This window comes from Chroicocephalus ridibundus, chromosome 2 (assembly GCF_963924245.1).
Source record: "Chroicocephalus ridibundus chromosome 2, bChrRid1.1, whole genome shotgun sequence".
Taxonomy (NCBI): Eukaryota; Metazoa; Chordata; class Aves; order Charadriiformes; family Laridae; genus Chroicocephalus; species Chroicocephalus ridibundus.
Window position 1 is genome coordinate 3,575,006 of NC_086285.1, and position 16,159 is coordinate 3,591,164.

Genomic DNA, 16,159 nt, shown 5'->3' on the forward strand with positions numbered 1-16,159 from the left:
AATCAGGCTCTGATGTAAAAACACCACATGGTCTCATCATGAAAAATATTAGAAAGAAAGGAAGGCAATGCCCAATCTTTCTTTAAGACACTGTTCTTGCTTTACAGAATGATAGTGATATTAAAATACCATGTCAAAGGAATCTCCCTAAATTTCTACCTTTCTGGGTTCTTTTTGTCTACCCTGATCCCCATATAAGTTCTGGAGTTAGGTTTTTTATTTCTTTAATTATTATTATTATTTTTTTTTAAAGTTGTCCAGAACCAGTTTCTTGGAACAGGTTTCTTATCTTTCCCCCTTTCTTATCATTTTTCCTTCTTCTGCCTCTCAGAAATCCCAGTGAAGTTTGCCAAAAAACTCGAAGCTGTTAATGCCGAGATTGGAGGCAGCGTCTCTTTGACCTGCGACGTGAGCCATGCCAAAGGGAAGGTGGTGTGGCGCAGGAATGGAGTTGAGATCAAGCCCGGCAAGCGTTTCCAGATTCGTGAGGAAGGTGTCAAACGAATCCTGACAATAACAGGGATCCGGGCTGAGGATGAGGGAGAGTACTCCTGCGAGTCCAGAGATGACAAGAGCAGCATTACCGTCACCCCCAAAGGTATGTCTCTAATGGTGTCCATGTAGGGGGATCCTTGGTCTTTGTCCTCAACTATAACAGCTGCGCAAAGCTGAGTTTTTTCATGTGTTTGTGCTGTCTCCTGTGTTGATTAAAAAAAATACAAAACTCCACTCTCTCTCTCTCTGAATGTCACTGGAACCTCTGTTTGTGAAGAACATAATGATTTCGTGACCTGTTGAACTCCGGTCTCTTAATATGTGGGCAAACTGACCTTCATCTTGCATTTGAGGCTGGAGTTAATTATGCCAAATCTAAGACAGGATTTTTTCCCCCCTTCTTTGTTTGCTTTGCTCTTCTGGCCTCTTTATACAAAACTTACCCAGCGATGGGAAATATGATGATCCGCTATTGCGATCACTTATTTTAAGTAATAAAAATTGATGGTTTTGATAAAATCATTGAATCTTTTGGCTCTTTCAAGATGTTCATGCCATGTCTCAAAAACACGCTCCTAAATGTTTTATTCCTATCCATCAGCTCCCAGAGTGGTGAAATTCATTACGAGCCTCAACAGCGTGGTCTCTGAGGAAGGGAAAGAGGCTGTGTTCAAGTGCACCGTCTCTCCCAGTGATGCTGTGGTCACTTGGCTCAGGAACGGTGTCAAGATTGAAGCCAGCGAGAAGTATGTGATCTCGCAGAAGGACACCAACCACAGCCTCACCATCACTGATCTGACGCTGGAAGATGCAGCCGAAATCTCTGCCGATGCTGAGGGTGTAGAAAGCACAGCCAATCTCAGAGTGCGAGGTAAGAGGTAATAAAGGCCTTTAGGCTGCCACTGATGCTGTTTTACGTGGCTGTGCTTTGATTGTTAGCAGTAGGCAAACCCTGCTTTTGTATCATTAAATACGGGTGCCCAAAATGCACTGGGACTTGGAGATACATAAGCCACCATTTAAATTCTCTCCAAAAGCCTGTTTTCTGGATCCTCTATGTTCTTACTAATGTTTTTCTCCTTTGGCAGAGGCCTCAATCTCATTCAAGAAGAAACTGGAGCCCAGAACAGTTGAAGAGAGGGACACAGTGACCTTAGAGGTAGAGCTGACCAAGCCTGCAGAGGTGAAGTGGATGAGGAACAGCATCGTACTGAAACCCAGTGAAAAAATAGAGATCAAAACTGAGGGAACAAAGCATACCTTGGTGGTTAAGGACATCTCCTTTGCAGACAGGGGCTTCTACTGCTGTGAGAGTCCTGACGACAAGACCCAAGCCAAGATCAATGTGGAAAGTAAGTTGAATGATCACCAGTTCTATATATATCTTGGACAGGGTTTGAAGGCAGATTCTGGTGTCTTCCATTATCGTAATGGCCACTGCCACCCCCACCTGCCATGGGGACACAGGGACACAACATGGGCTTGGCCACCATCAAATGACTGAGAGGAGGTGGAAGCAAGGGCGGTGAACAGAGAACAGCTGGCTGATTCTTGTTGCCTCCATCTCATCCCTCCAGCTTTCAGTGATGCTGTTGACCATTAAGCTTCTTAGCTGGTTCTTCTCCTTCCTCTGAAATTTCTCATTCTGTTGTACACTGGTTTTTTTTTCCTTTGTATGGCTTTTAGCAAACCGTTCCCTCTTCAGCCATCCATTGCCCTAATTCTTCTCTGAAAGCCACCTCTTTCAGAATGTCTCTTTATATTCAGTCAGGGTTAAAAAAACCTACAAAAGCAAATTTTCTATCTGAGGGTGCTGCCCTTTCAAATAAGCTAATGGTGTCTCAGCTCTAGCCCTGTACTTCTGTCCTTTTTCCTACATCCTTTTGTCATGATTGTTAAGGGATAGATGGAGACAGGGTTTAAGCACTTAAGGACTGTCTAATTTTGTTTGTAAAGCCCCTGACACCAATTGGTGCTGTGTAGGTCATAAATAATAGGTAAGGAAGGACTTGATAACAGACTTCAAGTACATAAAAGGCCGTTATAAAGTGGAAGGGAACAATCTGTTCTCCATGGGGAGATAACGACAGGAAATAATGGACTTCAATTGCAAAGAGAAAGATCCAGGTTATACAATAAAAAAGCTTTTTAATGGCTGGACAACTGAATATGTTGTCTGGAGAGGTTTTGGAGCCTCCATCATGGGTTTAAGAAAAGGTTGGTGAAATATCTGTCTGGGATGACGTAAAGAGCTGAGTGTGTCCTGGAGCGGGAGAGAAGGGCTAGGTGATTTTTCTAGGCCTTATCAGCCTTATAATGTTGTAGTCTTTTGATGGTATCAAAGATATCCAAATTTAATGTCATACTGCTTCAAACAGAGCAGGGTTTGTCAAATCACTTTCATGCACTGCTAAGACAGCTTCATCTTCAAAATCTTCCTGGCCGACAGTTGTCAAAAACCCACTTATTTATCATCCTGATATGGGGAGTAATCGCTTTTATTGGTGATTGCTCATCCTTTTTTCCAAACTGAATAGCTCTAGAGAAAAACAGACATTACCAGTGACTAGCAGCTGGTAGATCAGGCCTGGATTCATGCAGCCTAAACCTAGCGCATCACTTTCAGCCCCTTCTGCAGCCAGCAGGGAGAACGAGACCTCCAGAGAGTGTTTTAAGTCTTAGATGTGCTGAATTACATTCTGGAGTGTCTTTCTGGGTATTCAAGAAAGCATGGGTGACTACAATCCTGATTTAGAACTAGATTCAGGTTTACTGTCTCAGTTAAATGGGATGAACTGGGTCCACAGGAGAGAAAGAAATATGGCACTTCCATGGTCACAATATTTTGGAAGAATGCAGCTCAGTATGGGGCAGTTTTCTGCTCGATCCTCTTCCACATGTTGTACCCCAAGGCATTTTTTTTCAAACTCTGCGTGATACTCATTTTGCTTCCAGCAAAATGTTTCAGCAGTTGGTTGTAGATTCAGCTACGCTTGTTTTTAGGCACTGACTGTTGCTACAGCCACGTGGTAAAACCAAAAAATGAGGGAACAGTGTTTATGTAGGAAATAATTGAGTAGTCCTGACAGCTGCCAACAGTATTTTTGTGCAAGGTGAGTCGTGTAAGCAAAATTGTGTGTCTGTCTCTGGTTTGTAAGCTTCCTATTCTGGTGGAGAGAGGGGATTTTGGTTTGTGCTTTCCAGGCACCCAGCTGCATTCTCATCACTTACGCTTAGTGTCACTCTAAAAAGTAGCTCCTCTGTTGATGAACTGAGATGGTTTCACGCAGTGATGGAGACTCAAGATGACTCGAGAGGGATCGTGACTAAAAAGGGGAATCGGCTCATCGTAATAGGGAATTCTTTTTGCATATGATGATCCAAGCCTTCGTCACGATATACAGCAGAAAGGGGATGTATACAAGAATCTCGCTAGTCTGTATGTACTCTGCATCCGAGTCCTCCAGCTGAGATGGCACCGAGCTCTCACGCTGCTTTACAGCCAAAGCAAGACTCTAAAAGTAGAAGTCTAAAATTATGCTCCATTATTTTTTTTTTTGGCATCTAAACAAAAGGCCTCTTTTTAGTAGAATGTTTTAGAGCTTACATTGAGGTCAGCAGACGTTCTTTAGATGCTCATAGTCAGGGGAATTGAGCTGACGTTATCTGGTGCCCACCCTTAGACTAAGAAGCCTGATTTCAAGAACCTTTTTTAAAAAAAATACCAAGCTGGACTGATGCTGTTCGGTTTGAGATTGCTTTTGGAGCGAGGTAAATAAGGAATAGCTATATGAAAATCAGTTGATTTACTCCAGTATAAAAGTTGCTTCATCAAAAGATAAGCATCTGTTCTGATCTTAAGATGCCAGGAGATCCTAAAAACAACTGAGCTGATCAAACCGATAACATATCTGGCTGAATATCAATTGTCAGTTGTGGCCAGGAGGAGATGTTTGTGGAAGACTTAAGTAAGTAATGGGTAAAGTGGTGGTTCTTCTGATACACCTCTAAGCTTTCAGCAGGGAAAAGCATAATGAGGTCAAATAATTATAGCAGAAATTATACTGGGAACAAGAGTATGAAATTTGAAATCTCTGGACACAAAATATTGTGTATTAAAATAAATCCTGTAAAAGTTCTACCATTCCCCAACTGTTGAGGCTTTATGACAATACCTTTGAGAAGTGATTTATTTATTTTTCCATCCTACGTACAACACCAGGTAAGAATATATGCAGGAGGCCACTTACTGAGTTTGAAATTGCTATGCTATTTAGTTAATGTTTTTGCAAGTCCATTTCGCTGTCTCCTTGGAATAACTTCAGTTTGATCCTTGCTCCGTTCACTGTTTGATTAAGCTAGGGGAAAGGCCAGACAGAGAGAGAGCAGGTACGCTCTGCTCAGTGTAGAGAATGAGGTACCCTGGGGGGGTAGGAACTGGCCACGACACGAGATCAAAAATCAGGGAGTGATGCAACTTCTAGCGAGCAAAGCCAGGAGAGCCGGTGTATTAGTTTGGGAAGCAAAGAACAAGCTGCTGGAAGTGACTGTACTTCCCTCATTTGTCTGGGTCAAGACATGTCCTTGGGGCAAATTTGGGCTTAAGTGGTCGTGACCTCGGAGAAGGGCATGAGAGAGGAATCAGTGTGGTTTCCTTGAGAGAGAAATTGGACAGGACCCTGCAAAGGACGTGTAGGCTCCTCTCTAAACCTGCTGTGAGGTGTAACAAGCAACAGGGCAGACAGGAAAGGTGTAAGGAGATGGCATTGCATGGAGCCTGCTGCTGCCCTCCCGGGGGCAACAGTACTCTGCTGTTAGTAAAGTGTGTTAATAAAGTCATAGTGTATTCGTATAACCTCTGGGACCTTTGGAGAAATAGTTTGTTCCCTGTTGTCCTCCATGTGGTGTAAGGATAGGTGCCATCAGGAGTCGTTTGAGCCTCAGTCAGGCTGTGACCACAGAACTGAGCCCTCAGCCCACTCCCGCTCAGGTTTGGGCTCAGATCCTGGCTGAATGTGGATTATCTCTGCTGAACAGGCTCTAGGAAGGTCGAAATATTCCCAGGGGACACAGGGTGTTGAAGGTTTTTGTAAGTAATTCATGGCTTTGTAGAGGAATTTTTTTTTGTTTTTTTTAATTGACAACATGATTTCTTTTAAAGGTGAGACAAGTTTAAGCACTAAATCCATTTTACTGTCTCATAGGGCACTGATGTCTTGTAGTAGAAATAGGTAATATTCACCCAAAACATGGATGCATTTTTCCCTAAACCTTAGAAGGTGTCAGAGCACTTCACAACTTATCGTGGATTTTTTTTCCCTTTTACTAAAGCTTTCTCCTTTCCTCGCTGCTTCCCTCTCTCCCTTGTTTTATCCTTGTTGAAAAGCTGAACAATATTGTTCGTTCATTCTTGCTCTGTGTTATCTCTATTATCATCTTCTTTCTCTTGAATCGTGCCTGCAGAATGAGGATTTTCAGCAACATCTCTCCTGCTGTACAGCACAGGGATCCTGGTCCCAGTGTAAATAAAACGGTGTTATCTTCTTCTAGAGTGTTTCTTCCTGATGGTGGTTGATGACCACCTCACCCAGCACAGCAATGCCCCTACTCCTCTTATTTCCTGTAAAAGTGGTTGTTTAATTGGCAGATACCAATTAATTGGTAGGTACCCTCATGAGGAATATGGAAATAATCTGTTTTGGAAGTCCTCAGGCTGTTTTATGGCTGTTGGTGTGATATCTCCAACTTGTCCCTGTTGTTTTTCCAGTGAGGCAAATCAAGCTGGTGAAAGGTCTTCAGCCTCGCGAAGTCTCCGAGAAAGGGACCGTCACCTTCGAGGTGGAGGTGTCGCATGAGGACGTGGAAGGGACCTGGCAGAAGGATGGTGTTCGGCTGAAGCCTGCACCGAATATCAGTATTGGTGTCCTGGGGAAGAAACATTCACTGACTCTTTCTTCGGTGGCTCTTGAAGATGCAGGACTCATCTCCTTCAAAGCGGAGGGCATCCATTCATCAGGGAGACTCACTGTGAGAGGTACTCAGGCCCTGGTTGGTGTGGGACACGGTTGTCTTCTCTTGACCCAGAGAGCAAGCTTTTAAGAGGGCAACAAGCTTTCCTTGTAACTGCAAGGAATGTTAAACACTGGACCATCACCAGTAACTGGACATCAGTCCTTCTAATGTCAACAGGATTATTGTAACATCATTGTCCACAGAGCAAATTGTGATCATGTGCTCAAAACAATATGATTTTGTTTTCACAAGTTTTACTAAACATGGAAGCTAGGCTCTGCCTTTTTGAGGTGCTGGAGCATGTCGAGAGAAGGGCAACAAAGCTGGTGAGGGGTCTGGAGCACAAGTCCTGTGAGGAGCAGCTGAGGGAGCTGAGATTGTTCATCCTGAAGAAGAGGAGGCTCAGGGGAAACCTCCTTGCTCTCTACAACTACCTGAAAGGAGGGTGTAGCCAGGTGGGGGTCGGTCTCTTCTCCCAATTATCAGGCAATAGGACAAGAGGAAATCACCTCAAGTGGCACCAGGGGAGGTTTAGATTGAATATTAGGAAAAATTTCTTCACCAAAAGGGTTATCAAACATTGGAACAGGCTGCCCAGGGAAGTGGTGGAGTCCCCATCCCTGGAGGTATTTAAACGATGGGTAGACGTGGTACAGAGAAGCATGGTTTAGTGCTGGTTTTGGCAGTGTTATATTAATGGTTGGATTTGATGATCTTAAAGGTCCCTTCCAATCTAGATGATTCTATGATTGTTGCTTTTGCCAGATGGTCCTGGAGACCTTATTCCCCACTAACTTGACCTTCTCTTTTTTTTTTTTTTCTTTTCTTTCTTTTCAGAATTGCCTGTGAAAATCAGCAAACCTTTGGTAGACATCAATGTAACTCAGAAGGACAAGGTCACATTTGAGTGTGAGCTGTCCAGGCCCAACGTGGATGTTAAGTGGTTCAAGGTACAGCACTTAACGGATAGTGGTGTCTTAATTTCTGACTTTTCTGGAAGGGAATGAGAGTCTTTAATTTCACTTCTAGGGGATGTGAGTCTGAGCCTTTGTTATACAGCGTTTAGTATTGCTCTCTTGTCCTTGTGTTCTTTTACTTGCCCAGTTCATTGCTCTTAGTATTATTTATTTACTGAGTGCATTTATCAGGTTGAAAGTTAAACTTCTCTTGAGTTTATGGTGAACTCCTGAGCTGTTGTTGCTCTGTGTTGATAGCAGTGCAGTCTTGTGCTGCACTTCACACCTAGCAGTTCTCACCCAGGACTGGGAACTGTGATTTAAGGTGAAGCCTCAATTCCCTTTGCACCTGACAGTCATTTCAGGGATCAGCTCAGGCATTTTGTAAACCTTCCTTGGGGCTCAGATGGTACTTCCCTTAAATGAGGAAAACAGCATTTATTCAAAGTAATGTCTGAAGGGGCTTATTGTTAAACCTGTACGGTGCCTTAAGCCTTCAAATGGGGGTCTAAGGTCAACCAAAAGTTATGCGTGTTCTTCAGCCATTCCTGCTTCTTGCAAATTTTCCACTGTGCTGAAGTTTCAGCAGGTGTTCCAGTAAGCGCGGTTCCATTAAGTCCAATGAGACAGGTGAAGTAAGCACAGATCTGACTGTTTGCTTTGCTCGCTGCAAACGTAGAAGAGTTGATGGTGGTCTGGTTTGGCCTTTTCTCTTCTAGGATGGGAAGGAGCTCCGGCAAAGTAAAATGGTGGGGATTATTTCCCAGGGAAATAAGAGAAGCCTCGTTATTCACAAGTGTGAATATGAAGACCAGGGAACCTATACGTGTGAAGCAGCCGAAGACAAGACATCAGCTACCCTAAAGGTTCACGGTATGTTTGACTAAAGCAGAAAATTACATCTACTGCAGTATTTTTGACTCCATGGCAAGAAATGCTTTGTGGATGGTTTGTGTATTTCTCAATTACTCATTTTGGATAACTTTCTCTTCCTAGTGAGAAAGTGCTGGCAGAGTTGTCCTGTGTTTTCCATTTATCATATGTGATTTCTGGTCTCTGGAATTGAAATGATGTTTCTAGATTTGCAAGTTATCAAATAGCAGACAGCCTGGCACAAAGCAGGGATTTAATGGCTGGTGCTGACATGGTCTTGGGTGGGACCTTCTGCCATTGTCACAGGGGGACTTTGCCTGAACAGGGACTGTAGGAGCCCTGGGTATGATCTCAAGAAGTGCCCTACTTTTATAAGTGCAAGGGAAGTGCCATGCTTTCTGAGTGCAGCTCTCTTTTATGCTCAAGACAGTTTTTCTCTCCGTGTGTTGCACTGTGCAACTGGTCAAGTCCCAAATGTATTTTGTCACCAGGCTCAGAAGCACCACAGCTTCTCTAGAAAAGCTAGTGATGAAGGCCTGCTGACTGAACGGTCTGCTGTGTCCTGGCAGATGTTATTTTCCAGAGGGACAGCTGAAAAGACAGATCAGCTCTTTCTTATTGCTTACTAGATGCTGTCCTCATGTGGCCACTTGGGTTCAGCATGATCTTCATGTACATCTGTCCTGTTCCATTGTTCTGCTGAACTCCCCTTTTTCTCCCTGACTTTGCAACTGGGATGGGTTTCTATTTGAATGCTGGCTGTGGTTTGCGTCTGAGCTCTGCTCCTGAGGCTGATCCAAGGTGTATCAAGGCCTTCCCTTGATAGGGAAAAGGAAAGAGCTGCAGTAGCACAGAAATATGGGTCAGTTCTGCCATAAGTTAGGCCAAAGCTGCAGAGGGAGAGGATTATGTGGAGTTCGGGGAACTCTGAAGAAAAGGTATCTCCTAGGTGGGACATGTGGCTGATGGAGTCAGAGGAGAGCATAGAGAACCAGATGAATGAGACAGGGTTATAGTGACATGAGAGATTGTAGCCTTGTGTTTAGTTTTCCTTTGCAGATTTTCTTTCATTAATATGCCTAACTTCTTTCAAAATCTGTATGAAGTTCCAGCATCCAAAAAATCCTCTTGCAGTGAGCTCCACTGTAGCTGGTAGTTCTACCTGTAGGTTCAAGCATAAAGTGTATTTACTGTGTTGAAGAGAGAAACTACCCGGGAAGGGAGGCTTGTCTAGAATAAAACACAATCCCAGGTTTTCCATGCAAGTATGCGGAAGGCAAACACACCACACTCAGTTATGGAGAAAACCCCAAATCAATATTTGTCTCTCTGATTTCACAGCCCGAGATATCAAGATTGTTAAACCACTGGAAGATGTGGAAGTGAATGAATATGAGAGCGCGTCTTTCGTCTGTGAGATTTCGCATGATGAGGTCCAAACCCAATGGTACAAAAATGACAACAAGCTGAAGGCTGCCGACAATATTAGAATGCGTCAAGATGGTAGGATGTAAAAGGGGGATCTCGTTCTCAAATGGGGGTGGGTTGGAGTTAGGTGCTGGTAGGGGAGACTCGGCAGAAGGGTCTGTCCTCCAAAATCAGTTAAGAAGCTTCAGCAGAAAGTTCCCTTTTGTTTTGAGGCTGCAGCTAGGCTGGGACAGTCACATGGTGGGAACCATAATAAGGCAAATTTGGTGTCATCCCACCATCCCATGCTGCCAGCAGTGGGTGGGAATTTGTATCATCTGACAGTGGGTGGGGTCCTCTGTTTCAAGTCCATTCCAGATGGTGGGGACCACACTCAGCCAGCCCTTGGAGGATCTGAGGTTAGGTTATCTTTTTAGTACAGGGACGTAGCCATAGGGGAAGGGTCGGCGTTGCTGCCGTGAGAGCAGGTGGTGATGCACCGAAACCAGATGAATGATGCTCAACCTGGCCGTGTGCCTCAGAGAGTGAAGCTGTTTTGCTCAGGAGAAACTATGTCTGCTTGTGTCTCTGTTCTCAGGAAAGACCTATTCGCTGACTTACATGCGGGTCCAAGTCGAAGATGCAGCAGAGATCAAATTTGTAGCGGAAAAGGCAGAATCTCGTGCCCAGCTTACTGTAAAAGGTAATTATGCTTCTCATGCTAATACTGCTTAAGTGCTCTCACGTTACAAACCAAACAACTTCCTTTACTTTTAATGTCAAGAAGGTTAAACAAGACCTAGAAGTTTCAGGGAAAGAAAAATTCCTGCCTAACTTACTGAATGTGAAATATCAGCCTGGGAATTTACTTTTGCAGTTTATTTTCTCAGGGGGTTGGTTTTGTACCTTAAGACATTAAAAGTCATGTTTGAACTTCAAGGGTCAAAAAGCTATAGCTTGAGTTTCTCCTGCATTCTCTCTTTTTGGTGTAAATTTAAAAAGAATACAGCATCTCTTTTGTGTTTAACTTAAACAGTGTGATAAAGACAGAGGGGAGGAAGACATTGGAATTAACACACTGATGAGGAGCTCAGGAAATCTGAGATCAACCCCTGGCTCTGCCGTGGCACTGCTGTGTGGTGTTGAGTAAATTACCTATTATCTCGGCAGTTCAGCCACTCAAGGGGGAAAATAGGGATAAAACGTTTCCCTTAATTAGCTCTTTACTTGCTGTGTGTTAGTTGAGTGCTTAGCGTAGCAGGGATTCCTGTCATCATCCAAATAACTGAACATAAAAGAAATATTGCTAATGAGGTTTTAATTGGCACCTTTCATGGAAACTGATTATTCCATCTTTTTTACTCCTTTTAGAGCTGCCTGTAAAAATTGTGAAGCCTTTGCGAGATAAGATTGCTCTTGAAAAACATCGGGGATTCCTGGAGTGCCAGGTGTCTCGTGCCAATGCCAAAGTTAAATGGTATAAAAAGGACGTTGAAATTCACCCCAGTGAAAAATACGAAATTGTGAGCGATGGTGTCTATCGGAAACTCATCATCAACGATGCGGATTATCAAGATGAGGACACGTACACTTGTGATGCCTTTGATGACAAAAGCAGTGCTAATTTCTTTGTTGAAGGTAGTAAACCATTTTTGCCCCTTTAGGATGCACTGGTAGGAGGATTGGCCAATTCAAAAAGCCCTTGTCATTTACTTTGAAAACACAATAGCACTTAAAACTATTGTAATTCTGTGTTGAGTTCTTCTTGAATTCACTTGATATTGTTTATTTTTAGGGTGATAAGTGCAGGATCATCCTGTAAAATGAATATATGGTATATTCTCCTAAGGAAAGTGATAAAATTCCTGTTCCAGCGAAGCTGATCAGATGTGCTGGACAAAGTTTGTTGTTCAGGGAAAAGTTGCTGTAGCTAAACAGTCTCTTTCCTATGATCAACATCTGCATTTCAATGAAAGTTTTTTTTTCCCCATTTTATAGTGCCAAGTGTTTGATATCAGGATAGGAAGGTGGCCTTAGAAATAGGACTGGGAAACAGGAGATCCAGATTCTCCTGAGGCTTTCTCACAGTCTCACTGTCTGACCCGTGACCAGCAATATATGTTTATTTTTATGAAAAAAAAGAAAGGATGTTTTAAGGCATTTTGAGCCACTAAGTGTAGTATTCAAATGCCGAAAGAATGGCATGAGTGTACAGGATGCTAATGAAAGCATTCTTTCGTGACTCCTAAATCCCTGCTTTATCATTCTATCCTTCATCCAGAACAATCCATTAATATCGTAAAGGAGTTGTGTGATGAGGATGTGACTGAGCCAGAAGAAGCCAACTTTGAATGTGAGATATCCATTCCATCCGTGAAACCGCCCAAATGGTCTCTACGCGGAGCAGTCTTACAGGCCGGCAGAAACATCATCGTGCAGCAAGAAGGCACCATCCACCGGCTGACGATACTGAAAACCAGTGCTGACATGACAGGCACCATTCAGTTCTCCATTGGCAAATCAAAATCCACAGCAAACCTGCTTGTCAGAGGTAATGTGATACGGCCTGGGCTTGAATTAGATCATGAGAGATCCTCCCTCTCACAGTCCCTGGAAAGTAATTTTTCGTACATACTGCCTAATGTGCAGGCTCCGCTGGCTGGGGTCTTGGAAATGAATGTGTGCCTGGAAGATGTGCTTAGTTCCCAATTACGAGGTTTTGGGCACAATGCTGGATGCACTAAACAAGACAGCAATGTCTCGGGAAGGGATCCAATTAAATGAATTTGGAGTGGCTGATATTCCAATCTATTGAGCTAAGACTGGTGGTGGTTGTTTCTTTTCCTTGACTTTACCAGAGAGGACAAAACATGCAATTTGCCAGGAGAGTTTATTTTGTCCCATTTCTGAACTAGGCAAGTTTGATAGCTCATTTACTTAATCCATTTTGTCATTGACTTGATCTGGGACAAAGCTTCAGGGCTTTTTATCTTCTGCTGTCACCACAGTAAATATCTCCAATTGCATCCTGAAGTCCTTGTTTTGTCTTTAATTCGCTTTTACTTGCATAAAGTCCTCAATTAGAGAGCGATTCAGTAAACACGGAAACCAGAACCGGACTGTGCATTTGGTAGTTAATACACAGTATTATCTTACAAAACGCAGCATTCCCTGTAGATCGTCATGTCGGTTTAGCATCAAATCAGCTCTGTAACAGGAACCTATAGCATCCTCTGAGCAATTCACAAACCGGTTGTGAATGACATACATGAAATTAATTGGCATGAAATACAGATTAGAAACTTTCCTCTTCTTCGCATGTTGCGATAGGTCAAGGAGTAACGGTTTTAAAATAAAAGAGGGTAGATTCAGACTAGATATAATGAAGAAATTTTTTACAATGTGGGTGATGAGGCACTGGCCCAGGTTGCCCAGAGAGGTGGTAGTTACCCCATCCCTGGAAACATTCGAGGTCAGGTTGGACGAGGCTCTGAGCAACCTGATTGAGTTGTAGATGCCCCTGCTCATTGCAGGTGGGGCTGTTCTAGATAGTCTTTAAAGGTCGCTTCCAACCCAAACTATTCTATGATTCTTTCCCAACCTACTTTGCAGATTACCACATACAGATTACCAGGAAGATGGAGGACAAGACAGCTCTGGAGCGCCATTCCGTCATCCTGTCTTGTGACTTCAGGCCTTCTCCAAAGGTCGTGAAGTGGTTCAAGGGCCACACGCCCATCGAGCCCTCTGAGAAGTACAAAATCAAGCGGGAGCAACATTCAGCAGAGCTCAAGATTTTGAAGGTGAAGCCTGAAGATGCTGGTGTGTACAAGTGCAGGGCTGGAAACGCCGAGACCGAAGCCACGCTGACTGTTGAAGGTACAAGTGCTTTGCAAGAGGGAGGCTTGCCTGTTGCAAAGATATAAGGAAGAAATGTTTTATGATGAGAGTGGTGAGACACCGGAACAGGTTGCCCAGAAAGGTGGTAGATGCCCCATCCCTGGAAACATTCAAGGTCAGGTTGGATGGGGCTCTGGGCAACCTGATCGAGTTGAAGAAGTCCCAGCGCAATTCAGGGGGGTTGGACTAGGTGACCTTTAAAGGTCCCTTCCAACCCAAACTATTCTATGATACCTTTGTGATTCAGTACTTTAATCTGGGTTTCTTTTCTTAAGTAGAGGTAGAGTCCCACAGTTCTCTTCTCCTAATTTTACGTAAATGCAATACCTTAAGTGAACTGTCCTGATATTCCATGATATGGAAACCCAGCGCTTGCCACAAAGCAGGTAATGCATGTGGAAGGGCACCATCTGGGTAAGGCAGAAATTCATGTGTCTGTCTCAGGGCACATTATTTTCCGTTTCATCTGAGGAACTAGAAGTCTGGTACTTCTTGCTAAAAAAATACCCTTTATGTTAAACTGCTACAGGCCTCTGATTCTGGTGATCTTGGTAGTGGTTTTAAATTCCTGGCCACTGTGTCAGCTTTTATATCTGCTATACATTTGTTATTCATAATGATGTTCTGCCTCCTCCTGGTATGGCACTATTTTCAGCCAGTTCTTCACCTCTGGTGAAACTGTAAGAAAAGATGATCATTGTGACAGTTTCAGCAAGACTTGTAGGTGAGCCACTGAATGATTTCCAGAAGTCCAGAGAGCACCTCTTGGTAAGAGTTTGGCCTTACAGAGGTCCATCCAAATGACAAAATGATTTAATACTCCCAAACCCTCCGCCGAGTTAGCCCGTCCTTGAGAAAACAGCATTTCATGAGTGGAGAAACTGCAAAGAGGAGCCTCTGGCCAAGGACTGTGAAAGAAAAGAACTCAGTTCCTGTTGCTCCTGAGCAAGTTGCTTAATTTCTTTGTAGTTGCTGTTTGTCTTCAACCCACTGTCTTCATCTCATTCTCTGTGTTTTCTTGGCAGGGAGTCAGGGATAATTTAGTTATAAAGTGCATGTGTGTGGTATGGGCAGTGACAAGCACACAGGGATTAGAGCTCTGTGGGATACTTAAACGTCACTGGAATGTCATTACCATTTTAGAAAGAATTACTTATTTTTAAATTAAAAAGAATAAAAAAGCAAAAAAGTTTCATGAGTAAAAAAAGAGAGTCGAGGGCTCTAACAATATGGTCTTTTGAATGGATGTTTTTTTTGTTGGCCTAAATGCAGAGCCAAGTAAATGAAACGTAATGACCCACGGTGTGACAGGGTCAGAGATCAGACTAAACCATCTAATGAACTCTAAACACTATGAAATCTGTTTGTGGTAACAGTGACGATTGATGGTAACAGTGGTGACGGTGTACCTTGGTTTCCTACAGCCCGCAACGTAGAAGTACTCAAACATCTGCAGGACGTGGAAATTGAAGAAGAGAGTTCCGCTGTCTTCTCCTGTGAGCTGTCCCACGACGATGAGGATGTGGAATGGTTCCTCAACGGCACCCTCCTTTACACCAACAATTTCAATGACATCAGGAATGTTGGCAATTGCTACACGCTGACGATGAAGCAGGTCAAGCCTGAGGATGCTGGCACAGTGACAATGAAGTCAGACAAAGTGTCAGAGAGCGCACGTCTAAAGGTGATAGGTGGGTCATCATCACACCCTCCTGAATCTAAATTAGAGACACAAAGGAGCTATTATTTACCGTATCCATGGAGCAATCTGGCTCGTAAGCTTCACCCCTCTGGGGCCAAGTAATAAGTGTGCAAGGGCTTTCTTCCAATGTGAGTTTTTACTGTAGCTAATGATTGATTTTTCTAAGGAAGACTGTTTTGGTCTCATGACAAAACTTTCCCTAGCTACTTGGCATCCTTTTTTTGTCATCAGGATAGTCTCGAGAGCAACTTCCTCTACTTGTAGGTCTCTTCAATGGTATATACTCTATAAACTGTTGTCTATAAGGATTTTTGTCTGCAAGAAGCTGAGTTCCAGGTGTGCCCTACCCTTGGAGGTACACTTTAGTTACATCAGTTGTGGAGTTGAACTGATTCAGCAAAGAGAAGACAGTTTGTGACTGTCCTTAATATGCCTTAAAGTTTAGCCACACGTCTGGGTTACTGTGGTTTACCATGTTCTTGTGCATCAATTAAGCCACAGTATGTTGCATGAATTATTTTAGGTATGTTAGAAACACGAGTTAAAACTCTTACCAAAATTTCAAAATCACATTTTCTTTGTCGTAGTGATTTGTTATCTTAAATTAACTCCTTCGTGTATCTGGAAACATGAGTGGGAAATGTTCAGAGCCGTTCTCTCCGGAAGTCAGTCTGATGTCCTCCATAGCCTCTTGGAGAATAATCTCTCTGACTTCCTTTGCATTTTGCCTCCTGATCATGATTAATTTGTTCTTCTCACAGTATCTGAATAATTTGACTCTTTTACCCGCTCAGAGAATCTGAAAGATTTCCAC

The 16,159-nt window shown here is 43.3% G+C and overlaps 1 protein-coding gene across 22 annotated transcripts in view; it reads left to right on the forward strand.

Annotated features, from left to right (window-relative positions):
• OBSCN (obscurin, cytoskeletal calmodulin and titin-interacting RhoGEF) overlaps positions 1–16,159 on the forward strand; it is a 200,494-nt gene that overhangs the window by 56,130 nt on the left and 128,205 nt on the right. For all 22 annotated transcript variants that reach the window (XM_063324255.1, XM_063324262.1, XM_063324258.1 and 19 more), the window contains 12 exons: positions 332–598; positions 1,097–1,366; positions 1,584–1,847; positions 6,263–6,529; positions 7,345–7,457; positions 8,183–8,336; positions 9,678–9,839; positions 10,342–10,446; positions 11,115–11,381; positions 12,025–12,294; positions 13,356–13,622; positions 15,068–15,334. In XM_063324255.1, coding sequence (XP_063180325.1) covers positions 332–598; positions 1,097–1,366; positions 1,584–1,847; positions 6,263–6,529; positions 7,345–7,457; positions 8,183–8,336; positions 9,678–9,839; positions 10,342–10,446; positions 11,115–11,381; positions 12,025–12,294; positions 13,356–13,622; positions 15,068–15,334 — 2,673 coding nt within the window. The remainder of the gene's footprint in view (positions 1–331; positions 599–1,096; positions 1,367–1,583; positions 1,848–6,262; positions 6,530–7,344; positions 7,458–8,182; positions 8,337–9,677; positions 9,840–10,341; positions 10,447–11,114; positions 11,382–12,024; positions 12,295–13,355; positions 13,623–15,067; positions 15,335–16,159) is intronic.